At 50.1% G+C, this 27313-nt stretch overlaps 1 protein-coding gene across 1 annotated transcript in view; it reads right to left on the bottom strand.

Moving 5' to 3' along the window:
- The window catches only part of ccdc78 (coiled-coil domain containing 78), a 66172-nt gene that overhangs the window by 16071 nt on the left and 22788 nt on the right, over positions 1–27313 (bottom strand). Inside the window, 1 exon segment of the mRNA XM_060920871.1 lies at positions 4448–4573. Within this exon segment, the coding sequence (XP_060776854.1) occupies positions 4448–4573 (126 nt within the window).

The following is a 27313-nucleotide window of genomic DNA, read 5'->3' as shown; positions in this document are numbered from 1 at the left end:
TGTAGTGCCTTGATCAGTCAGAATCTCTTTGGGGATTCCAACTCGGGAGATGACGCGGAAGAGCGCCTCTGCAATACTACGTGCTGAGACATTGCGAAGAGGCACTGCTTCCGGATATCACGTTGCATAGTCTACCAGAACTAAAATAAAGCGATATCCTCGTGTTGACCGATCTAATGGCCCGACGAGATCCATCCCAATTCTTTCGAATGGGGTCTCGATTAATGGCAGAGGGCGCAAAGGCACTTTTGGGATGGCCGCTGGATTTACTACCTGGCATTCACGGCACGCCGTACACCACCTACGGACATCGCTGCGAATCCCTGGCCAATAGAACCGGGCCATTATTCGGGCTAGTGTCTTATCCTGCCCCAAGTGTCCAGCCATGGGATTTAATTGAGCCACCTGGAATACAAATTCCCGGCGGCTCTTTGGGATCAAAAGCTGTGTTATCGGCTCCTTAGTCTGAGTGTCCTGTGTCACTCAGTATAATCTATCCTTAATAATGGAAAAATAGAGGAAGGACAGGGTGGCGTTTGGCTGGAGCGTTTGACCATCGATTACTCTCACTTGCTCAAACGCATGCCGCAGAGTCTTGTCTCGTGACTGCTCTAACGGGAAATCCGCGAGGGATTCCCCGAGAGAGGGAGGAGGAGCCTGCTGCTCCTCACTCTGACGCAGTGATGACATAGACGGCTCTGTGACAGCTGCTCCCGCCAATGCCACACCGGGACCTCCCCCTGCTGATCTATGGCAGGCCCCACTCTTCACTAAATGAGTCATTAATTCCCAAAATCCCGGCCAATCAGTCCCCAAAATTATCGTGTGGGTAAGGCAAGGATTAACCGCCACCTTTACTCTAAATTTCTCCCCTCAAAATAGAATGTGGACCGACACTAAAGGGTAGTTGTGAACATCTCCATGCACACACAACACCTTCACCAACTGTGCTTTTCCCAATGCCTTGTCTTGCACCAGGCTTTGGTGGATTGAGGTCTGATTACAGCCGGAGTCCACCAAAGCCTGATACGTATCCCCTTGGATACTCACTGGTATGCGATACACTCCGGCCCGATCAAGGGCGGTCCCTGGTGCATCGGGGATCCGGACCACCTCGCCCACCTCCATCGCTGAGCACTGATGCTGGAAGTGCCCCGTCTCCCTGCAGCGCCAGCAAACCGGCCCAGGCTCTCTCGCTGCACTGGTGTTCCAGAGCTCACTCACCTGAGGGGGAGGAGAGACAGACATGGAAGTGGGAAATGGTAGGGCACCGCGGGGGGAGGGGAATGGGGCAAGGACAAGGAACAGAAGGGGAGGGGGAGAGAGAGAGATGCCCCTTTTCCACCAAAGCAGTTCCAGGGCTGGTTTGGCACCAGTGCTTAGTTTGGAACTGGGTTTTCTGTTTCCACTGAACAAAGAACTGGCTCTGGGCCAGAAAAAACGGTTCCAGGCTAGCACCAACTCTTTGCTGGGCTAGAGGAAAGAACCGCTTATGTCAGCGGGGGGGGGGGGGGGGGGGGGGGGGGGGGGGGGAGTTGTTAAGACCAACAACAATAGCAAGAGGGCGCCATTTTTGATCCCAATGAAGCACCATAAAGCCGGAAGCAGCAGCTGTACAAATGTGAAGTCATCCATTATTGTTGTTGTTGTTGTTGCTGCTGCTTCTTTTTCTTCTCCGTGTTGTTTTTGCTTCGATGTTCGCGCCAAGGTTTATGCAAACTCACGACGTAACTGACGTATACAGTGACGTAATGATGTGGTTTCCCTTAGCACCCCGAGCTATGGAAAAGCAAACTGGTTCTCAGCTGGCTCGCAAGTTGAATGAGTTGTGAACCAGCACCAGCACTGGCCCCGAACCAGCCCTGGAACTGATTTGGTGGAAAAGGGGTAAGAAAGGAGAGGGGAGAAGAGGACACATGCTGTCCTGCTGTCGGAACAGCCACCAAATGGTCCTCTGCCAGCTCGATGGCCTGATCCAGCGACGCCAGGCGATGGCACTAGACCCACTCCGCTGTTCCTTTGGGAAGTCGGGTGATGAATTGTTCCAGTGCCACCAGATCGACAATTCCCTTGGTGTCGCGGTTGTCTGCCCTCAGCCACCGCCAGCAGGTGTCCCGGAGTTGCTGGCCAAATGCGAACAGCTGGCCAACCTCCTCCAGGTGCAGTGCACGGAAGCGCCGCCGTTGTTGCTCCAGGGTGCGCCCCACATGCTGGAGGACGGTCCTGCAGAGGTTGGCGTAGACCAGCAGGCTGTCGTCGGGGAGCTGTAGCGCAGCCAGCTCCGCCTCGCCCATTAGCAGGGGGAGGAGGCACGCCGCACGCTGTTCCACCGGCCATCACCACGCCTCTCTGTCTGCTCAATGAGAGCGAGGAAGGCCTCGGGGTCGTCGTGCAGGCCTATCTTCGTTAGGGTGAGGTGGGGAGGGTCCACGGCGGTGGAGGTGGTGGACCCCGCCGACGCGAGTAGGTGCCGGAACACCTGGCGATCTTCCTGCTGTGCCAGCACCAGGGCCTCAAACCTTTGCTCCTGCTCCTTCCGGAGGGCCTTGTATGCATCCCTTACATTGGCATACAATAGGTCTATGGTCTTATTTTTCCTAGTGGGACAGTCACAAACTGATGAAAAGCAGGGAGAGTGGAGTCCAGAGTGACATGATTAAAATCCCCAGAGATTGCGAAGAAAGCCTCAGGGTGTTGTGTCTGCAGCACTGCTATAGTGGAGTGAATGGTGTCACACGTCGCCTGCACATCCGCATGCGGAGGAATGTAAACACAGGTGAAAATGGCATGTGTAAACTCCCGAGGCATGTAATACGGTTGGAGACTCACCGCTAACAGTTCAATGTCCCGGCAGCAGATGATCACCTTAACGTTTATGTGTCCCGGGTTGCACCATCTGGTGTTAATAAACAGTGTGAGTCCCTCACCTTTGCGCTTGCTGCTCAGCTTCGTGTCCCTGTCTGCTCTCACTGTAGTGAATCCAGGTAGCTCCACATTAAAGTCCGGTGTGTCACTGTTAAGCCACGTCTCCGTGAAACACAACAAACTACACTCCCTGTAAAGCCTCTGGGTTTTCACCAGTCCTGCCAGCTCATCAGTTTTGTTGGTTAGCGAGTTCACATTCCCTATAAGCACCGACGGAGCCGAGGGTTTGTACCTCCACCGCCCCCCATCTTCTTAGCCTTGTGCTTGGCCCCGGCTCTGCAGCCCCAGTACCTCCTCCTCAGTTCCACAGGTATTGAGTGGACAATGCCCTTGCGTCCCCTCGGTCGTAGGGTGAGCAGTTATTCCTGAGTATAACCACAAAAATCTCAGCTGCGCCGCATGTTGACATCAGAAATATCCATAGGATATAATAATAATACATACCAGATGTGTGTAGTTGTAAAAAGACTAAAAGAAAAATGCTAAAAGAAAGCGCTAAAGTCAAAGAAAGGCGATACAGACAGAGCTACTGGAGAGGCCGCCACTCTGCATCAGTGCCAAACACATTTGTTGTAAACAATTTGTCATGGAGGTTGGTCCTCACACACATTGGCACATTTCAGTTCTGTTTGATGTCTTGGTAATCATGGTTGTTTTGATGGCAGGCCAGATGCGCTACTACATCCTTGATGTTCTGGTTATTAATGGTTCACCAGCTTCTGGGCTCCAGCAGGAGAGGAGACCAGCACCAGTACTTGGTGGATTGGTAGGGTTATGGTCCTGAGGAACTCTTGTGGGTTTTAGCTGAGGATGCTGTAGAGCCCCTTCTTAAGGATGACGTTCATCATCTTCCAGCACCTAGAGGTCATAGCCACCAGGCCACATGATCTATCACCTCAGGAGCAGCTTCTGAGATGGGGGTTCTGTAACAAACTCCATTTACCAGTCTGAATCTCAGCCTCAACCTAGCTTGTCAACACACACCCAGTACTCCACTTCATCTGAGCAATTGTGAGTCATAGTCCAGTTCACACAGCATCACCATGCACCATTGTGCCTTACATACAGCATGCTCTAGCTCTGACAGTATTCCTTGTCCTGTATTGGTGTTAGCATTTATCACATTCATTAATATTTAGTTTTTGTCCTTGCATATGATTGTTATAGATTTTTGTTCTGATTTTTTTTGTTTAGTTCTATGATTTAGAGTTTTAGTTATTTAATTTAACACATTTTAGACATATTCTGTGAACATATAACAAAGCCTGTATTAATGTCTATTTCTTGTTTTCTGGTGTCCATTTTGTTCCAGTAGTCTGCCTGTGATACATACTGGATGTACTATCCATCGTACAGTATAGTACGTTGACTACACTACACTTATAATTCAGTACATTTTATTAGTCTATCACTGCTATACTAAATAAAGACAAATCAGGATCATATCTGTGGTACATAATGACCATGTAGTATGTAGAATATAAGAATCAGGCTGTGTATGTGCATGCGTGTGTGTGTGTACCGTAATGTCGTGGATGTAGTGTGTGAGGCGTGCTCTGTACTCCTGATTCAGCTCCTTCAGTTGATTCTGTAGTTTAGAGTTTTCAGTCTCCACCTCCTTCAGCTGGTGCTGAGAGACAAACAGTGCCTACACACACATTTAGCGACAGTCAGAAGACAGCTGTGCTTATTTTGTATTTTGACTGGACTGATAAAGATGATACGTTGGAGCATCCACAATAATAATATTATATACTGAACATCACAATCTACACCATGACTATTGAAAATACTGATGTCTGATTGGCTGGCAGATGTGATAGCGTGTATAAAACTGACTAAAAATTGTCACATCAGCACTGGGATCAACCAAGAACTCCACTTCCCAGAATACATCATAGCCTACAAACATGGCTGTCATGAACTACAGTCCCAACACAGGACTTCACCAACATGTTCACAATCACTGGAGGTCTAACTATGCACACCTGTTCCCAATCACACCCACTCCTACCTAAACAAACTTTGGGCATTCAGCCACTTGTGAAGTAATGCTCAGTGTGCCCTAAATTGACTGACCAAGACTTGTATTTTGTATCTTGTTCTTGTTTTTGATCTTGCCTTGGTATCTAGTTTTGGATTTGCCCATGTTGTACTATTTGCTGATCGCCTGACTTTCTGCCTTGCTCTTTTTTTTTTTTTTTTTGGCTTCACATTTTTGGAACTGTTTACCAGTGTCTTTTAATGAAAACACCAACCTGCACTTGCAACTGCCTTTGACTCCATTGCATGACAGATTACTTCACCTACCTCATGGATGCAGCAGGAGATCAGGCCTGGTAAAATGCCAGGGCAGCCCAAGGGAGAATAGTTGGAGAACATCAACAGAACCTGGTCAAGTTGGATGCCAGGTTAACCATGCTATCTCCACCACCTTCATTTCTCCCAGATCCCAGCTGCACCCTTAGTTCACTCCAAGAGGGTATATCTGAACATCTATCCATTACCACGTATTCTGTGCAGGGTCAGAGACAAGCTGGAGCCTATCCCAGCTGATAAATCACCAGGTCATCACAGGGCCAACACATACAGACAAGCAACCATTCACAGTCACACTTACAGTCAATTTGGAGCCACCAGTTATCCTAACCTGCATGTCTTTGGGGGAAACCGGAGCACCTGGAGGAAACCCACATAGACATGGGGAGAACATGTAAACTCCACACAGAAAGGCCCCTCTCAGCCACTGGGCTTGAACCCAGAACATTCTTGCTGTGAGGTGACAGTGCTAACCACTACACCACTGTGCCACCCATAGCTCTGAACACGATTTGAGCTGCAGCACTATGGTTCCAAATAGTGGAACATTTGTCATTATATGATGACTTCAGGGAACTCTTTCAACAAATTTTTTTGACCAAAGCCGCCTTCCATCAAGGTAAGGCCTAAACCAAGAAGTGCTCACAGAGCAAACCTGTCAAGATGACAAGATGTCCCACAATTCCCTGATTGATTTAGCTATCCACCTGGATCACTCCATCTGCAACTGCCAAGTGCATAAGGGTGCTGTGAGTCCAATGTCTGAAACTGTCTGATCAGAACTGATGCAGCTGGGTCACACCAGGTTGAGCACCACAGTGTGCAAGAAACAGTGGAAGGAAAAACTGTGATTGTACTGCTGTGAATCATTTTGTGGCACAGTGACCTTCTTTCTAGACATTCCTCATGAATCCCAGTCTTGCTGAGAGAACCACCACACCACCCATGCCTACATGGTGAGTTTTTGTTCCACAAGTCCTTTACCCTGAATGTGCAGATAAATGATTCAGACCATGTCTCTGTTCTCTCAACTCTGGAGCAGCTGGGAATTTCATGGACCATGATACCTTCATGAAGCTTAACATATCCACACAGTCATTGCAACATCCCTTAAAAATTCACACTATTGATGGAGGATCCCAATCAAGGTCAGTGCTCTCCACCAGGAGTATATTTCCTTCCTTATCATCATCACAGCTAACCCCCCATCATTCTAGGGTTTCCCTGGGTGCACCTCTATCCATCCATCCATCCATCCATCCATCCATCCATCCATCCATCCATCCCTTATCTGTAGCCACTTATCCTGTCCTACAGGGTCGCAGGCAAGCTGGAGCCTATCCCAGCTGACTATGGGTGAGAGGCGGGGTACACCCTGGACAAGTCACCAGGTCATCGCAGGGCTGACACATAGACACAGACAACCATTCACACTCACATTCACACCTACGGTCAATTTAGAGCCACCAATTAGCCTAACCTGCATGCCTTTGAACTGTGGGGGAAACCGGAGCACCTGGAGGAAACCCACACGCACACGGGGAGAGCATGCAAACTCCACACAGAATGGCCCCTGTCAGCCACTGGGCTCAAACCCAGGACCTTTTTGCTGTGAGGCGACAGTGCTGGTGCACCTCTATGACCCTCAAATATCAAAGCATGACAAGGAAATAAAGAAATGGTCATCTCACTGCATGAGTCACTGCCTGCATCTTTCCCATCTCATCACTGCAGAACCCTAAAAACCAAGCACCTTCAAATATCTTCACAGAGTATCCAGGACTACAAGAAGTATTTAGTAGGACTAAAGCAAGGGGTTTAGTCTTACTAAATACTAGAGCTGGAGGATTTTGGCCATGTAGTGATGATGACAGATTCAACCAGATCACAGTAAAGTATCAACATCCCCTCCCATTTGTCCCATCTGCCTTGGAACAACTTCATTCAGACAAGATATTTGGCAAGCTTGATTTGTGCAGCGTCTCCAGTGTCATTCACATCAGAGAGGGTGATGAGTGGAAGATGGTCTTTAGCACCACCTCTGGCCACTTAGAGTCATGCCATATGGGCTCTTTTCTGCCCCCTCAATCTTCCAACACTTCATAACCAATATCCTAAGAGATATGCTTGGAGGTTTTGTGATTGCATTCATTGATGACACATTAATCTATTCCCCACCTCTGGAAACTCATGTTAAGCATGTTAAATGGGTCCATGCACATCTCCTTGACAATAAGCTCTATGTAAAAATGTGCAATGCATTTGTTGACCATCTCCTTCTTTGGGTATATCTTACGCCTCAAAGAAGCCTAAGGCCCACCAAATGGCCCACTCCCAAGACCGTCAAGGAACATGAACAATTACTAAGCTTCACCAATTTCTACCAAAGGTTCATCCAGGGCTTTAGTTACATCACTCCTCTCTTCATATCCATATTAATGAGGGGGCCCAAACATTTGGGTTGGAACACAGCAGCTGATGAAACCTTCAAGAATCTCAAGACAGCATTCACCACTGCTCCTATTTTGAAGCACCCAGAACCCTCAGGTGATTCAATGTGGAAGTGGACACTCCTGAATCTGGAGTAGGAGCAGTTCTTTCCCAAAAGTTTGGAGATAAACCTACACTCTGTGGCTTTCCTAATAAGCTTTCACCACCTGAAAAAAAAACAAACAAACAACAAAAAAACTCTATGTGTTGGTAATTGAGAGTTGCTGGCTGTGAAATTCTCCCAAGAGGAATGGCATCAAATGTTGGACAGTCAGCCAGTTGCGAAGTAATGCTCAGTGTGCCCTAACCTGACTTCCATTATATTTTGTATCTTAATATTCTGTTTTTTTTCTTAATATTCTTGTCTTGTTGCTTAATTTTGGATTTGCCTATTGTACCAACTTTGGGAAACAGAGGAACTGGAAGCTGGCTTCAGAACAGGTGTGTTCTTTTTATTTTGACACTTTTCAGTAGAAATATTGAATCACACATACAGGGAGACACCGCTCATGTTGGGGAACACAGCTCTCTCTCTCTCATTCCTGACTGTCTGAAAGACACAGAGACACAGGTTAATAGGCAGCCAGTAACTTGACAAAGGTGCACCTCATCACATACTACCTGCTGGTTCAACCTGCCTCCTCACCATTCCCAACCAACGCTCGACCACACCCCTGCTGCCACATAGCCCCACTGCCTGACTCAGGCTGGGGAGCTATCCGGCCTGCAGCTGACTCCCCCTGGCAGGATAGGTAATCCACCACCACCACCATCTGTGCACCTGGCCTGTGGACCACCTCGAATTTAAAAGGCTGAAGGACCAGATACCAATGAGTGAGCCATATGTTGGCATCCTTTATGTGATGGAGCCACTGGAGCAGGACATGGTTGGAACAGAGGGTGAATGGGTGTCCTAGCAGGTAGTAACGGAGAGTGAGAACTGCCAGACACTCCTTCTCTATGCTGTCCTTCATGCTGTATTTTGACTCTGCATTGAGAGCTTGTGGCTGATGAACCACACATACAGGGAGCAAAGCCTTGCGAATGGGCTTTTGCTCAAGTAAAGATGGTTTTGTGTGGGGGCCCACTGTTGCATTCTCCTGACTTTTCTCTCCCTTTTGTTTTACAGACTGATACATTGGACAGAGGGTTGGGGGCCCTCTGTCCAATGTATCAGTCTGTAAAACAAAAGGGAGAGAAAAGTCAAGAGAATGCAACAGTGGGCCCCCACACAAAACCGTCTTTACTTGAGCAAAAGCCCATTCACAAGGCTTTGCCCACTGGACCAGAACTGGCACCCCCTTTTTAGTAAGGTCAGTCAGTAGGCTGGTGACATCTGAAAAGTTAGGCATGAACTGCCTATAATAGCCAGCCAGCCCCAGGAACTGCCTCACCCACTTTTAGGTCTTATGTGGCAGGCAGGTAGTAATCGCTGCAGTCTTATCAATTTTGGGACCCACCTGCCCATGACCCAAATGGAAGCCCAGATACTGTACTTCCATTCATCCAATTGCACACTTCTTCGGGTTTGCTGTGAGCCCAGTGCTCCTCAGCGACCTCAGAACTGCCCTGAGATGTTGTAAATGCCATTCCCAATCATGACTATAAATGATTAGATCATTAAAGTATGCTACCGCATAAGCATTGTGGGGATGGAGAATTCGGTCCATGAGATGCTGAAACATCGCTGGAGCCCCAAACAACCCAAAAGGGTGACAAATTTATGGAAGCCAAACGGAGTGGAAAAGGCCATTTTCTTGTGGGATAATGGAGTCAAGGGGATCTGCCAATATCCCTTTGTTAAATCCAGTGTTGAGTAAAAGCGAACCATGCCTATCCGATCAAGCAGGTCATCAATGCGAGGCATTGGATATGCATCAAATTTAGACACTGTGTTGACTTTTCTATAGTCTACATAGAACCAGACTGACCCGTCAGTCTTGAGAACCAAGACCACCAGGATGCTCCAGTTGCCATGTGACTCCTCAATTGCACAGCCTGAAATTCATCCCGAAACACATTTTTCTTGTGTTCAGGGAGACGATATGTGTGGCTGTGCAACACTACTCCTGGGGGAGTCTCAATGTGGTGTTCTATGAAGTTAGTGTGACCAAGGAGGGGTGAGAATACATTGGAGAATTCCTCCTGCAACCTAAATACCTGTTGTGGCGAGACCCTGATGTAGGTGGAGCACAGAAGCACAGCAGGTGGTTGTTTGCGTTTAAAGTGTTTCTTTTATTTTTGCTTTTCAGCATAGGGCTCAAAACCTCTCACTCTCGCACACACACACAGACTATCATCGAGCCCTCAGCGCCGTCCTCCCCTTCTCACAAAACACAAACACATGTTAATTGATAACAGGTGTAAAGACATGACCACTCACCTTCCCTGACTCCGCCCTCCATTCACAGACTGACGCTCAGCCATGCCCCCTCTGCCACATACCCCCACCGCCCGACTCAGGCTGGGGAGCCATCTGGCCTGAAGCCGACTCCCCCCCACACACACTTTGACGGGTGAGGAAGTCCGCCACCGCCATCTGTGCCCCTGGCCTGTGGACCACCTCGAATTTAAATAGCTGGAGTGCACGATACCAACAGGTGATCCGCGCGTTGGCATCCATGTGGTGGAGCCACTGCAGGGGCGCGTGGTCCGAGCAGAGGGTGAAAGGGTGCCCCAGCAGGTAGTACCGGAGGGCGAGGACTTCCCACTTGATGGCTAGACACTCTATTTCAATTGTACTGTACCTGCCTTCCCGCATTGACAGCTTCCGGCTAATGTACAGCACGGGACGCTCCTCCCCCTCCACCTCCTGGGACAGAACGGCCCCCAGCTCTCTGTCTGATGTGTCTGTCTGCAAAATAAAGGGGAGAGAAAAGTCAGGGGAGTGTAACAGTGGCCCCCCACACAGTGCATCCTTTACCCTAGAGAAAGCCTGTTGGCATTGCTCCATCCACTGGACCGGATCTGGTGCTCCCTTTTTAGTGAGATCAGTCAGTGGGCTGGTGACATCTGAATAATTAGGTATGAACCTACAATAGTAGCCAGCCAGACCCAGGAACTGTCTCACCCCCTTTTTGGTCTTGGGCCTTGGGCAGGCCGCAATTGCTGCCATCTTATTAATTTGGGGATGCACCTGCCCATGGCCCAAATGGAAACCCAGATACCATACTTCCACATGCCCAATCGCACATTTCTTAGGGTTGGCTGTGAGACCCGCATGCCTCAGTGACTTTAGGACAGCCCTAAGGTGTTCAAGGTGCCATGGCCAGTCATTACTGTAGATGATAATGTCATCCAGATACGCAGCTGCGTAGGTGGTGTGGGGGCAGAGGACCCTGTCCATAAGCCGCTGGAACGTAGTGGGCACCCCAAACAGCCCAAAAGGAAGTGTGACAAACTGGTGTAGGCCAAACAGTGTGGAAAAGGCTGTTTTTTCTTGGGATAATGGAGTCAAGGGGATCTGCCAATATCCCTTTGTCAAATCCAGTGTCGAATAAAAACGAGCCGTGCCTAGTCGATCGAGCAACTCATCAATACGAGGCATTGGGTACGCGTCAAATTTAGACACTGTATTGACTTTCCGAAAGTCCACACAGAACCGGACCGACTCATTGGTCTTGGGGACCAGGACCACTGGGCTGCTCCAGTCGCTGTGGGACTCCTCGATTATGCCCATTTCGAGCATGGCTTCAAGTCCATCCCGGACCACTTTTTTCTTGTGTTCGGGCAGACAGTAAGGGCGCCTGCACACTACCACCCCGGGGGGCGTCTCAATATGGTGTTCTATGAGGTGGGTGCAGCCAGGCGGGGCGAAAATATGTTGGAAAATTCTTTCTGCAACTGGGCTACCTCTGTGAGCTGCGTCAGGGAGAGGTGGTCTCCACAGGGGACCAGAGCGGTGGGTGATGTCAATTTTCTTTTTTGAACCTCCAGCCCCAGCTCTGGTTTCTCCAGAATTGCTGACACCAACGCCATGGGGACCTCCTCATTCCAATGTTTTAATAGAGTGAGGTGGTAAACTTGCAATGCCCCACCCCTGTCCATTTGCCTCACCTCATAGTTGACGTCCCCGACTCGCCGTTTGACCTCGAAGGGCCCTTGCCACTTGGTGACCAATTTGGAGCTCGACATGGGCAGTAATACGAGTACTTTGTCTCCCGGTGTGAACTCCCTAAGGCCCCTGCCCCTGTCGTACAGTCGGGCTTGACGTTCTTGTGCCTGCCGCAAATTCTCCTGGGTTAAGTGCGTGTGTCGAGTTTGGCGCGCAGGTCGAGAATATATTGAATTTCATTCTTACTAGGTGAAGATCCCTCCTCCCAATTTTCATGTAGCACATCCAAAATGTCACACAGCTTATGCCCATATAACAATTCAAATGGTGAAAATCCTGTGGAGGCTTGTGGGACCTCTCGTACTGCCAATAACAGGGGCTCAAGACACTTATCCCAATTACGTGCATCTTCACTTATGAACTTATGAATTATATTTTTGAGAGTTCAATTGAACCATTTTACTAAGCCATCCATTTGTGGGTGATAGATGCTGGTGCAGATAGGCTTAATCCCCAGTAACCCATACAGCTCGCCCAGTGTGCGTGACATGAAGGTAGTGCCTTGGTCTGTCAGGATTTCTTTTGGTATCCTGACCTGGGAGATAAAGCGGAAGAGTGCTTCTGCTATAATGCATGCTGAGATATTGCGGAGAGGCACTGCTTCAGGATATCACATTGCATAGTCCACCAGAACTAAAATAAAGCAATATCCCCATGCTGACCGATCTAATGACCTGACAAAATCCATCCCAATTCTTTCAAACAGGGTCTCGATTAAAGGGAGAGGGCACAAAGGTGCTTTTGGAGTGGCTGCGGGATTTACTAATTGGCATTCGCGGCACGCCGCACACCACCGACGGACATCCCTGTGAATCCCTGGCCAATAGAACCAGGCCATTATTCGGGCTAGTGTCTTATCCTGCCCCAAGTGTCCAGCCATGGGATTAAAGTCAGCCGCTTGGAATATGAATCCCCGGCGGCTCTTTGGAATTAACAGCTGTGTTACCTTTTCACCAGTTTGAGTGTCCTGCGTCACTCGGTATAGCTTATCCTTAATAATAGCAAAGTAGGGGAAGGCCAGCATCGCATTTGGCTAGAGAATTTGACTATTGATTATTCTCACTTGGTCAAATGCATGCCGCAGAGTCCCGTCTCGTGACTGCTCTAACGGGAAATCCCCAAGGGAATCCCTGAGAGAAGGAGGAGGAGTGGGGCGCTCCTCACTCCACGTATCACCCTGACTTGGTGCTGACGTAGACACTCTGTGACAGCATCTCCCCCCAATGCTACTCCAGGGCTTTCCCTAGCTGAATTACGGCAGGACCTACTCTTCACTATGTGCATCATTAATTCCTTAAACCCTGGCCAATCAGTCCACAAAATCAGCGAGTGGGTGAGACGAGGGTTAACCGCTGCCTTTACACTATGTTTTTCCCCTCAAAATAGAATGTGGACAGACACTAAAGGGTAGTTGTGAACATCCCCATGCACACACAACACCTTCACCATTCGTGCTCTCCTTGCACCAGGCTTTGGTGGATTGAGGTCTGGTTACAGCCGGAATCCACCAAAGCCTGATACATATCCCCTTGGACACTTACCGGTATTTTATATGCTCTGGCCCGAACGAGGATGGTTTCTGGCACGTCGGGGACTCGGACCACTGCGCCCACCTCCATAGTGGAGCACTGATGTTGGAGATGTCCCAGCTCCCTGTAGCACCAGCACACCGGCCCAGGCTCTCCATCTGCACCGGTGTTATGAGCATCACTCACCTGAGGGGGAGGAGACACAGATAAGGAAGGGGGAAACAGGAGGACACCACGGGTGCGCCAGGCTGGCTGGGGAGGAACCGGCCCCTGCCCCTGCAGTGGGGGAATGGGGCAAGGACAGGAAGCAGAGGGAGAGAGAGGAGAAGAGGAGACATGCCATCCTGCCATCAGAATGGCCACCATGTGGTCCTCTGCCAGCTCGATCGCCTGGTCCAGCGATGACACTGGACCCACTCTGCCATTCCTTCCAGAAGTCGTGCGATGAATTGCTCCAGTGTCACCAGGTCGATCACTCCCTCAGCATCGCGGTCATCTGCCCTCAGCCACTGCCAGCAGGCGTCTGCCCTCAGCCACCGCCAGCAGGCGTCCCGGAGTTGCTGCCCGAACACGAACGGCTGGCCGACCTCCTCCAAGCGCAGCGAGCAGAAGCACTGCCGTTGTTGCTCTGGGGAGCGGCCGACATGCTGGAGGATGGCTCTTTGAAGGTCTGTGTACACGAGCCGGCTGTTGGCAGGGAGCTGCAGTGCAGCCAGTTGCGCCTCACCCATCAGCAGGGGAAGGAGGCACGCTGCGCACTGGTCCACCGGCCAACCCCACGCCTCTGCTGCCTGCTCGAAGAGCGTGAGGAAGGCTTCCGGGTCATCGGACCCATCTTCGTTAGGGTGAGGTGGGGAGGGTCTGCTCCGGTGGCAGTCGTGGGCCCCGCCAATGCGAGCAGGTGCTGGAACGCCTGGCAGTCCTCCTGTTGGACCAGCACCAAGGCTTCGAACCGTTGTTCTTGCTCCTTTCGGAGGGCGACCAGTGCTTGGCACTGGTTCTGCTGGGCTGTGGCGAGGGCATAGATCAGGTCCTTAAATGGCAAGGACTCCATGGGGCTGTTCCCTTCTGCACTCTTCCAGGGTTTCGGCACCACTGTAGTGAGACCCTGATGTGGGTGGAGCACAGAAGCATGGCAGGTGGTTGTTTGCGTTTAAAGTGTTTCTTTTATTTTTGCTTCAGCATAGGGCTCAAAACCCCTCAATCTCGCACACACCCAGAGACTATCATCGAGCCCTCTGCGCCGTCCTCCCCTTCTCACTCTCCTTTTATCGGGCGCAGTCACTGAAGGAGACACAAAAACGCATGTTAATTGATAACAGGTGTAGTGACATGACCACTTACCTTCCCTGACTCCACCCTCCATTCACAGACTGACACTTGGCCATGCCCCTGCTGCCACACATGTGCTCTCTGTGGTGATGAGAGGTGGCCTCCACAGGGGACCAGGGTGAATTGGGTCAGCCTTTTTAGTCTTACCTCTGATCCCAGATCCACCTTCTCCGGAGCTACCATCACAAGAGCCACAGAGTAAATTTGGAATGTATCGCCCCTATCTGGCCATTTGACCTCATAGTCAACCTCTCCAATTTGCCAGGTGACCTCAAAGGGCCCTTGCCACTTGGTGAGCAATTTCGAACTTGAGGTGGGCAGTAAAATGAGGATTTTATCTCCCGGTGCAAATTCACTTCACCGCGCCCCTTTGTTGTACAGGTGAGTGGAGCTTTGTAGCAAATTTGAATTTCCCTCTGGGGACTAATAAAGTAATTCTGATTCTGAGCTTGGCATTATTGGGCCTGTTGCAAATTCTCCTGGGTTATGTGACTCAGTGCGTGGGGTTTTGCTCTCAGGTCAAGAATGTATTGAATTTCATTTTTGTTTTGAGGAGACCCCCCCAGTTCTCTCTAATGATGTCTAAGACACCACGGGGCTTGCACCCATACAGCAATTCAAACAGGGAAAACCTGGGGGAGGCTTGTGGGACCTCGCACACTGCAAACAACTGAGGGTCGAGCCACATGTCCCATTTTTAGCATCCCTGTGAACGAACTTATGAATCATGTTCTTAAGTGTTTGATTAAATTGTTTGACCAGGCTGTCTGTTTGAGGATGACAAACACGAGTGCAAATTGATTTAATCCTCAATAATTTGTACAATTCGTGCAGTGCGTGTGACATAAAAGTCAGGATTCCTTTCAAAATTCCAACTCAGGAGATAACATGGAAGAGTGCCTCTGCAACACTACATGATGAGATATTGTGGAGTGGTACTGCTTCCAGGTATCACATTGCATAATCCACTGTGATTAACACAAAGCGATAGCTGCATGCAGATCAATCTAATGGCTCGATGAGATCCATGCCAATTCTTTTGAAGTGAATCTCCATCAGTGGTAATGGGTGCAATGGCGCTTTTGGGGTGGCTGCGAGATTTACCCACTGGCATTCGCAACATGCATCATACCACTTGTGGACATCAGCGTGAATCCCTGGCCAATGGAAATGGGCCATGAGATGATTTAATGTTTTAACCTACCCCAAATGCCCAGCCATAGGATTATGATGAGCCGCATGGAATAAAAGTTCCCTGCAGCATTTCAGGACCAACAACTCTGTCATATTTTCTTTCATTTGAGTGTCCTGCATCACTTCATACAGCCTATCCTTAATAATACAAAAGTATGGGAAGGAAAGCGTAACATTAGGCTGGAGGATTTGGCCATCAATTACTTTCACTTGGTCAAAGGTGTGTCTCAGACTTGTCACATGCCTGCTCCAATGGGAAGTCCCCTAAGGGATTCCCCAGAGAGGGAGGAGGGCTCTCCCCACTCTCTGCATAATCATGACGCGTGTCTGAAGCAGACGGCCCTGGGACCGCCTCCCCAGCCAATGTTGCAGTGGGATCCCCCAAGACATACAGCGGTGCTTGAAAGTTTGTGAACCCTTTAGAATTTTCTATATTTCTGCATAAATATGACATAAAACATCAGCTTTTCACACAAGTCCTAAAAGTAGATAAAGAGAACCCAGTTAAACAAATGAGACAAAAAATATTATACTTGGTCATTTATTTATTGAGGAAAATTATCCAATATTACATATCTGTGAGTGGCAAAAGTATGTGAACCTCTAGAATTAGCAGTTAATTTGAAGGTGAAATTAGAGTCAGCTGTTTTCAATCAATGGGATGACAATCAGGTGTGAGTGGGCACCCTGTTTTATTTAAAGAACAGGGATCTATCAAAGTCTGATCTTCACAACATATGTTTGTGGAAATGTATCATGGCACGAACAAAGGAGATTTCTGAGGACCTCAGAAAAAGTGTTGTTGATGCTCATCAGGCTGGAAAAGGTTACAAAACCATCTCTAAAGAGTTTGGACTCCACCAATCCAGTCAGACAGATTGTGTACAAATGGAGAAAATTCAAGACCATTGTTAAGGGCTCTGCATCCTCTTGCGACAAGGCCTTCGCAGATAGCTTTTCGCAGACAGTTGTAATTTATCATTGAATGGGGAGTAATAGGCATGCGCGATGTTATTCACTGCCACGATGCAAGGGGGCGCGAAGTCGCGAAATCGCTAGGAGTAGTTGGTGGGTGTGGTTAGTGGAGTGTTTATCCTCCGGTTACTTATAATGACTAGAACTGGAGTCGTATAGATGTACGTACTTCCTCGATCAACCACTCTTCATGCTGCTCCATCTTCGCTCATGTTTTTAAAAATGGCGGTTGTGAAAACAAACCAAACCGGGAAAGTAGGGAAGCGGAAGTGCATGTACAGCAGATGTAGAGTGGACCAATCAGAGCCCTCTTGTCTGCAACGCCATCTGCGAGGACTGGGTTGTCAGCATAAATTGGCCCTTACCCTCCCCCGGAGTGGTCGACCAACAAAGATCACTCCAAGAGCAAGGCGTGTAATAGTCGGTGAGATCACAAAAGACCCCAGGGTACCTTCTAAGCAACTGAAGGTCTCTCTCACATTGGCTAATGTTAATGTTCATGAGTCCACCATCAGGAGAACATTGAACAACAATGATTTGCATGGCAGGGTTGCAAGGAGAAAGCCACTGCTCTCCAAAAAGAACATTGCTGCTTGTCTGCAGTTTGCTAAAGATCACATGGACAAGCCAGAAGGCTATTGGAAAAAATGTTTTGTGGATGGATGTGACCAAAATAGAACTTTTTGGTTTAAACGAGAAGCATTATGTTTGGAGAAAGGAAAACACTGCATTCCAACATAAGAACCTTATCCCATCTGTGTAACATGGTGGTGGTATCATGGTTTGGGTCTGTTTTGCTGCATCTGGGCTAGGATGGCTTGCCATCATTGATGGAAAAATGAATTCTGAATTATACCAACCAATTCTAAAGGAAAATGTCAGGACATCTGTCCATGAACTGAATCTCAAGAGAAGGTGGGTCATGCAGCAAGACAACGACCCTAAGCACACAAGTCGTTCTACCAAAGAATGGTTAAAGAAGAATAAAGTTAATGTTTTGGAATGGCCAAGTCAAAATGCTGACCTTAATCCAATCGAAATGTTGTAGAAGGACCTGAAGCGAACAGTTCATGTGAGGAAACCCACCAACATCCCAGAATTGAAGCTGTTCTGTAAAGAGGTATGGCAGTGGGGGGCATGGCCAAGCAGCAGTCTGTGAATGGAGGGCAGGGTTGGGGAAGATACATGATGAAGTCACGCCACCTGCTGTTAATTAATGTGTGTGTGTGTTTGGTTGTTACAGGGAGGGAGCATAAAAGGAGAGAGCAGAGAAAAGGCTTCTCTCCCCAACCACAACGCATGTGTGAGTGAGTGAATGGAAGAGAAAGTGAGTGAAAGAAAGCCGAAAGAGAAAGCTGAAAAGTAAAAATAAAGTGTGTGGTAGCGGGGGCGTGGCCAAGCGGCAGTCTGTGAATGGAGGGCGGAGTCAGGGAAGGTAAGTGGTGGAATCATTGCACCAGATGGGGATTAACCTGTATTTGTGTGTCTTCCCCAGTGACCATGCCCTTTAAAAGGAGAGGAGAGCAGAGAAAGGGAGCTCTCCCCAACCAGAACACTTGTGTGTGTGTGTGTGTGTGTGTGTGTGTGTGTGTGTGTGTGCGCGCGCGGCTGGGAAGTGATAAAAGGCTGAAAAGCTAGCAATAAATAGTTCATTGAGAACTCAGTTCTGGCCTGCCGTGCTTCTGTGCTCCACCCACCTGGTCCAATACTACACAGTGGTGCTGAAACCCGGGAAAGTACAGAAGGGAATGGCCACATGGAGTCCTCCCCCTTCCAGGACCTGGTCCATGCCCTTGCCATGGCCCAAGAGAGCCAGCACCAGGCGCTGATTGCCCTCCGGAAGGAGCAAGAACAACGCTTCGAAGCCCTGGTGCTGGCACAACAGGAAGATTGCCAGGCATTCCGGCACCTGCTCGCGTCGGCGGGGGCCCCGATCACCACCGCCGCGGACCCTCCCCATCTCACCCTAACGAAGATGGGTCTGCAGGACGACCCCGAAGCCTTCTTTGCTCTTTTCAAGCAGGCAGCCGAGGCGTGGGGTTGGCCGGTGGAACAGTGCATGGCGCGCCTGCACCCCCTACTAACGGGCGAAGTGCAGCTGGCCACACTACAGCTTCCCACCGACAGCTGGCTGGTCTACATGGACCTCTGGAGGGCTATCCTCCAGTGCATGGGTCGCACCCTGGAGCAGCAGCGGCAGCTCTTCTGTGCACTGCACCTAGAGGAGGTCGGCCAGCCGTTCATGTTTGGCCAGCATCTCCGGGACGCCTGCCAGCAGTGGCTGAGGGCTGACAACCGTGATGCCAAGGGAATCATCGATCTGGTGGCGCTGGAGCAATTCATTGCCCGACTTCCGGAAGGAACCACGTAGTGCGTCCAGTGCCATTGCCCGGCGTCACTGGATCAGGCCATTGAGCTGGCGGAGGACCATATGGCGGCCGTTCCGACGGCAGGACAGCGTGTCTCCCCTTCTCCCCCTCGTCTCTCTCTCTCCCCACTTCTGTTCCGCGCCCTCGCCCCATTCCCCCACCGCGGAGGTGGGGGCCGGCTCCACCCCAGCTGGCCCGCCGCACCCGTGATTTCCTACCATTTCCTACTTCCATGTCTGTGTCTTCCCCCCCTCAGGTGAGTGAGCTCCGGAACACTGGTGCAGAGAGAGAGAGCCTGGGCCAGTATGCTGGCACTGTGGGGAACCAGGGCACCTCCAGCATCAGTGCTCGGCGATGGAGGTGGGCGCAGTGGTCTGGATCCCCGACGCGCCGGAGACCACCCTCGATCAGGCCGGAGCATTTCGCATACCAGTGAGTATCCAAGGGGATACGTATCAGGCTTTGGTGGACTCCGGCTGTAATCAGACCTCAATCTACCAAAGCCTGGTGCAAGACAAGGCATTGGGAAAATCACAGTTGGTGAAGGTGTTGTGTGTGCATGGGGATGTTCACAACTACCCTTTAGTGTCGGTCCACATTTTGTTTTGACAGGAGAAATTTAGAGTACAGGCGGCAGTTAATCCTTGCCTTGCCCACTCGATAATTTTGGGGACTGATTGGCCGGGATTTCAGGAACTAATGATGCACTTAGTGAAGAGTGGGGCCTGCCATATTTCAGCGGGGAGTGGTCCCAGAGTGGCATTGGTGGGAGCAGCTGTCACAGAGCCGTCTACATCATCACCACCTCAGAGTGAGGAGCAGCAGGCTCCTCCTCCCTCTCTCGGGGAATCCCTCGCAGATTTCCCGTTAGAGCAGTCATGAAATGAGACTCTGCAGCACGTGTTTGACCAAGTGAGAGTAATTGATGGTCAAACACTCCAGCCAAACGCCACCCCATCCTTCCCCTATTTTTCCATAATTAAGGATAGATTATACCGAGTGACGCAGGACACTCAGACTAAGGAACAAATAACCCAACTTTTAATCCCAAAGAGCCACCGGGAATTTATACTCCAGGTGGCTCACTTTAATCCCATGGCTGGACACTTAGGGCAGGACAAGACACTAGCCCGAATAATGGCCCAGTTCTATTGGCCAAGGATTCGCGGCAATGTCCATAGGTGGTGTACAGCGTGCCGCGAATGCCAGTTAGTAAATCCTGCAGCCATCCCAAAAGCGCCTTTGCGCCCTCTGCCATTAATTGAGACCCTGCTCGAAAGAATTGGGATGGATCTTGTCAGGCCATTAGATCAGTCAACACGAGGATATCGCTTTATTTTAGTTCTGGTAGACTATGCAACCCGATATCTGGAAGCAGTGCCTCTTCGCAATATCTCAGCCCGTAGTATTGCTGGAGCACTCTTCCACATCATCTCTCGGGTCAGAATCCCCAAAGAGATTCTGACTGATCAAGGCACTACCGTTTATGTTACGTACACTGCGCGAACTGTATGGGTTACTTGGAATTAAGCCTATCTGCACCAGCGTTTATCACCCACAAATGGACAGCTTAGTCAAATGGTTTAATTACACCCTCAAAAACATAATTAGAAAATTTGTAAGCGAGGATGCACGCAACTGGGATAAATGGCCTGAGCCCCTGTTATTCGCAGTTCAAGAGGTCCCACAAGCCTCCACGGGGTTCTCCCTGTTTGAATTACTATACGGGCATAAGCCACGTGGCATTCTGGATGGAAAATTGGGAGGAGGGACCTTCAACCAGTACAAACAAAATTCAATACATTATTGATCTGCGCGCCAAACTCCACACACTCATGCACCTAACCCTGGAGAATATGCGGCAGGCCCAAGAACGTCAAGTCCATCTGTACGACAGGGGCACGCGCCTTAGGAAATTCACACCGGGAGATACAGTACTCGTGTTGTTGCCCACATTGAGTTCTAAATTTATCACCAGGTGGCAAAGACCCTTTGACGTCACACAGCGAGACTGGGACGTCGACTATGAGGTGAGGCGAACAGACAGGGGTGGGGCATTACAGATATACCACCTCAACCTACTAAAACTTTGGAACGAGGATGTCCCCGTGGCGTTGGTGTCGGTGGTTCCAGAGAAGGCAGAGCTGGGGCTGGAGGTTCAAAAAGGGAAATTGACATCGCCCACTGCTCTGGTCCCCTGTGGAGACCACCTCTCCCCGACCCAGCTCACGGAGGTCGCCCAGTTGCAAACAGAATTTTCTGATGTGTTCTCACCACTGCCCAGCCGCACCCACCTCATAGAAGGCAAGGCAAGGCAAGTTTATTTATATAGCGCATTTCATACACAGTGGCAGTTCAGTGTGCTTTACAGAGGTAAAGGCAAAACAGTAAACAATAGAAAATAAAATTACATAAAATAAAGGGGGAAGAAGAGAGAAAAAATAATAAGAATTAAACAATAGTAGAAATAAAATAAAATGAAGTAAAAGCTCAGTAATAAACAGCAGAATAAAATAGAATAAAAGTTAAGTAAAGTTTAAAACATGTAAAGAACACCACATTGAGACGCCCCCGGGAGTAGCACCCTTACAGACTGCCCAAACACAAAAAAAAGCTGGTTCGGGAAGAGCTCGAGGCCATGCTCGAAATGGGCATCGTCAAGGAGTCCCACAGTGACTGGAGCACCCCAGTGGTCTTGGTTCCCAAGGCTGATGGGTCGGTCCAGTTCTGCATGGACTATAGGAAAGTCAATGTGGTGTCTAAGTTTGACGTGTACCCAATGCCTCGTATTGATGAGTTGCTCGATCGACTAGGCACGGCTCATTTTTATTCGACACTGCATTTGACAAAGGGATATCGGCAGATCCCCTTGACTCCACTATCCCAAGAGAAAATGGCCTTTTCCACACCATTTGGCTTGCACCAGTTTGTCACACTTCCTTTTGGGCTGTTTGGGGTGCCCACTACGTTCCAGCAGCTCATGGATAGCTTCCTCCACCCCCATGCCACCTACGTGGCTGCCTACTTGGACGACATTATTATTTATAGTAATGATTGGCCGCGGCACGTGGAACACCTAAGGGCCGTCCTTAGGTCACTGAGGCGAGCGGGTCTCACAGCCAATCCGAAGAAGTGTGCGATTGGGCAGGTGGAAGTACGGTACCTGGGTTTCCACTTGGGCAATGGGCAGGTGCATCCCCAAATTAATAAGACAGCAGCGATTGCGGCCTGCCCGAGGCCCAAGACCAAAAAGGGGGTGAGAAAGTTCCTGGGGCTGGCTGGCTACTATCATAGGTTTATACCTAATTATTCAGACGTCACCAGCCTGCTGACTGATCTCACTAAAAAGGGAGCACCAGATCTGGTCCAGTGGACGGAGCAATGCCAGCGGGCTTTCTCGGAGGTAAAGGCTGCACTGTGTGGGGGGCCACTGTTACACTCCCCTGACTTTTCTCTCCCCTTTATTTTGCAGACGAATGTGTCGGACAGAGGGCTGGGGGCTGTTCTGTCCCAGGAGGTGGGGAGGGAGGACCATCCAGTGCTGTACATCAGCCGGAAGCTGTCGGTCTTCAAGGGCAGGTACAGCATGATTGAAAAGGAGTGCCTCGCCATCAAATGGGTGGTCCTCGACCTCTGCTACTACCTGCTGGGGCACCCTTTCACCGTCTGTTTGGACCACGCGCCCCTGCAGTGGCTCCACTGCATGAAGTATGCCAACTGCGGATCACCCGTTGGTATCTGGCACTCCAGCTGTTTAAGTTCAAGGTGGTCCATAGGCCGGGGGCGCAGATGGTCGTGGCGGATTTCCTCTCCCGTCGGTGGGGGGGGGAGTTGGCTACAGGCCGGACAGCTCCCCAGCCTGAGTTGGGCAGTGGGGGTATGTGGCAGCGGGGGTGTGGCCAAGCGTCAGTCTGTGAATGGAGGGCGGAGTCAGGGAAGGTAAGTGGTGGAATCATTGCACCTGATGGGGATTAACCTGTGTTTGTGTGTCTTCCCCAGTGACCGCGCCCTTTAAAAGGAGAGGAGAGCACAGAATGGGAGCTCTCCCCAACCAGAACACTTGTGTGTGTGTATGTGTGTGTGTGTGTGGCAAGTCAAGTTTATTTGTATAGCGCGTTTAACAATAAACATTGTCGCAAACCAACTTTACAGAATTTGAACGACTTAAAACATGGGCTAATTTTGTCCCTAATCTATCCCCAATGAGCATGCCTGTGGCGACGGTGGCAAGGAAAAACTCCCTCAGACGACATGAGGAAGAAACCTCGAGAGGAACCAGACTCAAAAGGGAACCCATCCTCATTTGGGCAACAACAGACAGCATGACTATAACATTAACAGTTTTAACATGAAGTCAGTTTCGTTGATAACTCTTCATTGATGGAAACTTGAGTGCAAAATTGTTCATGACAACTGCAGTCCTAAAGTTAGCAAGTCAACTGTAGTCCTCAGCCATAAAAGCATTACTGTAAGAGTCCAGAGCATCCTCCAGGTATAACCCTCAACTGTCCTCATGGGGCCATCCTTCACAGGAGCGATGCGATAAAACTCTGACCAGACACAGGGCACCAGGATGGATCAAGCAGGTCCGAGGCGCAGAAGAGGCCAGCATCTCAATCCCAGGACCAACATGTAACTCAGAAGGACAGATGGGGGGGAGAAAACACAGGTTGTTAGGTATGCCCTAAAAATGACACAAGTATTAAATCTGTGTGGTAGGCTCACAGAGACAAGTCTCTTGACATCAGGCATAACACACAACAATAGCATGTTAATATGGTTAAAAAATATCATGACCTGCTCTGGCTGGATGCTTGATTGGGTGATGGGAGCACACTCCTCAGCAATGATGAGATGCAGATGGGACCCTTAGGGCTGGCCAAGACAATTCAGTTACATTTCACCGGGTCTGGGACATGTGACAGAATATTTGACAGCCGATTCCCTGCAGGCTACGATAGCCAGTCGAGGTCTCCACCTTCTCCACCAAAATATTTCCTGTTGACTCCATGTAACTGTGTGTGTGTGTGTGTGTGTGTGTGTGTGTGTGTGTGTGTGTGTGTGCACGCGAGTGCACGCACGCATGGCTGGGAAGTGATAAAAGGCTGAAAAGCTAGCAATAAATAGTTCATTGAGAACTCAGTTCTGGCCTGCCTTCTGGCCTGCCATGCTTCTGTGCTCCACCCTCCTTGTCCAATCCTAAAAGTGTTTGTGGAAACATCATCTCTCACCTGCCATGCTTCTGTGCTCCACCCACATCAGGGTCTTACTACAGTGGTGCCAAAACCCAGGAGTGCAGAAGGGAACAACCCTATGGAGTCCTTGCCATTCAAAGACCTCATCCATGCCCTCACTACAGCACAGCAGAACCAGCATCAAGCACTGATTGCCCTCTGAAAGGAGCAAGAACAACGGTTGGAAGCCTTGGTGCTGGCCCAACAAGAAGACCGCCAGGCATTCCGGCACCTGCTCATGTCGGTGGGGTCCACGACCGCCACCGGAGCGGACCCTCCCCACCTCACCCTAACAAAGATGGGTCTGCCCGATGATCCGGAAGCCTTCCTCGTGCATTTTGAGCAAGCGGCGGAGGCATTGGGTTGGCCGGTTGAACAGCGTGCAGCACACCTCCTCCCCCTTTTGATTGGCGAGGCGCAGCTTGCTGCGCTGCAGCTCCCCGCCAACAGCTGGTTCGTATATGCGGACCTCCAAAGAGCCATCCTCCAGCGTGTTGGCGGCTCCCTAGACCAACAGCAGCAGTGCTTCCACTCGCTGCACTTGGAGGAGGTCAGCCAGCCATTCACGTTCGGGCAACAACTCCGGGATGGCTGCTGGCCGTGGCTGAGGGCAGATGACCGTGACACCGAGGGAGTTATCAACCTGGTGACACTGGAGCAATTCGTGCTACTTCCAGAAGGAATGGCAGAGTGGGTCCAGTGTCATTGCCCAGCATCGCTGAATCAAGCTATCGAGCTGGCAGAGGACCCCATGGTGGCAGTTCCGATGGCAGGAAGATGCATTTCCTCTTCTCTTTCCTCTCTCTCTCCCTCTGCTTCCTGTCCTTGCCCCATTCCCCCACCGCAGAGGCGGGGGCCGGCTCCCCCCCAGCTGGCCCAGCGCACCCGTGGTGTCCTCCTGTTTTTCCCTTCCTTGTCTGTGTCTTCTCCCCCCCAGGTGAGTGATGACCGTAACACTGGTGCAGAGGGAGAGTCTGGGCCGGTGTTCTGGTGCTGCAGGGAGCCAAGACATCTCCAAAATCAGTGCTCAGCGATGGAGGTGGGCACGGTGGTCCGGGTCCCCGACACACTAGAAACCGCCCTCAATTGGGCCAGAGCGTATTGTATACCAGTAAGTGTCCAAGGGGATACGTACCAGGCTTTGGTGGATTCCGGGTGTAACCAGATCTCAATCCACCAAAGCCTGGTGCAAGGTGAGGCACTGGAGAGAGCACGAGTGGTGAAGGTGTTGTGTGTGCAAGGGGATGTTCACAACTACCCATTAGTGTCCGTCCACATTCTATTTAGGGGTGAAAAGCATAGTATAAAGACAGCAGTTAACCCTCGTCTCACCCACTCGCTGATTTTGGGGAACCCATATTCCAGGTGGCTCACTTTAATCCCATGGCCAGACACTTAGGGCAGGATAAAACACTAACCCAAATAATGGCCCAGTTCTATTGGCCAGGGACTCACGGGGATGTCCATCAGTAGTGTGCGGCATGCCGCGAATGCCAATTCGTAAATCCTGCGGCCACTCCAAAAGCACCTATGCTCCCACTCCCTTTAATCGAGACCCCTTTTGAAAGAATTGGGATGGATCTCGTCGGGCCATGAGATCGGTCAGCACAGGGATATCGATTTTATTTTAGTTCTGGTGGACTATGCAATGCGATATCCAGAAGCAGGGCCTCTATGCAATATCTAAGCACGCAGTATTGCAGATGCGCTCTTCCGCTTTATCTCCTGGGTCGGGATTCCGAAAGAAATCCTGACAGACCAAGGCACTACATTTATGTCATGTACACTGCATGAGCTGTATGGGTTACTGGGGATTAAGCCTGTCCGCACCAGCGTCTATCACCCACAAACTGATGGCTTAGTGGAACGTTTTAATCGAACTCTCAAAAACATAATTTGGAAGTTCGTAGGCGAAGATGCACGTAATTGGGATAAGTGGCACAAGCCCCTGTTATTTGCAATGTGAGAGGTCCCGCAAGCCTCCACAGGGTTTCACCATTTGAATTATTATAAGGGCGTAAGCCGTGTGGCATTTTGGATGTGCTATGTGAAAATTGGGAGGAGGGACCTTCATCTAGTAAGAATGAAATTCAATACATTCTCGACCTGCATGCCAAACTCCATGCACTCACGCACTTAATTCAGGAGAATTTGTGGGAGGCACAAGAACGGCTGTACGACAGGGGCACGTGCCTTAGAGAGTTCACACTGGGAGACAAAGTGCTCGTATTATTGCCCACATCGAGCTCCAAATTGATCGCCAAGTGGCAAGGGCCCTTCAAGGTCACGCGGCGAGTTGGGGACGTCGACTATGAGGTGAGGCGAACAGATAGGGGCGGGGCATTGCAAATTTACCACCTCAATCTATTAAAACGATGGAATGAGGAGGTCCCCATGGAGTTGGTGTCAGTAATCCTGGAGAAGGCGGAGCTGGGGCCGGAGGTTCAAAAAAGAAAATTGACATCGCCAACCACTCCGGTCCCTTGTGGAGACCACCTCTCCCCGGCCCAACTCACGGAGGTAGCCCAGTTGCAGAAAGAATTTTCTGATGTGTTTTCACCCCTGCCCGGCCACACCCACCTCATAGAACACCACATTGAGACGCCCTCGGGAGTGATAGTGTGCAGCCGCCCTCACCGCCTGCCCGAACACAAAAAAAGGTGGTCCAGGATGAACTCGAGGCCATGCTCGAAATGGGCATAAATCAAGGAGTCCCACAGTGACTGGAGCAGCCCAGTGGTCCTGGTCCCCAAGACCGATGGGTCGGTCCAGGTCTGTGTGGACTATATAAAAGTCAATGCAGTGTCTAAATTTGACACGTACCCAATGCCT

The sequence above is a fragment of the Neoarius graeffei genome, chromosome 5, assembly GCF_027579695.1.
Source record: "Neoarius graeffei isolate fNeoGra1 chromosome 5, fNeoGra1.pri, whole genome shotgun sequence".
In the NCBI taxonomy this organism is placed as follows: Eukaryota; Metazoa; Chordata; class Actinopteri; order Siluriformes; family Ariidae; genus Neoarius; species Neoarius graeffei.
Note: the sequence above shows the minus strand (reverse complement) of the source record. Positions and strands in the feature narration are given on the sequence as shown.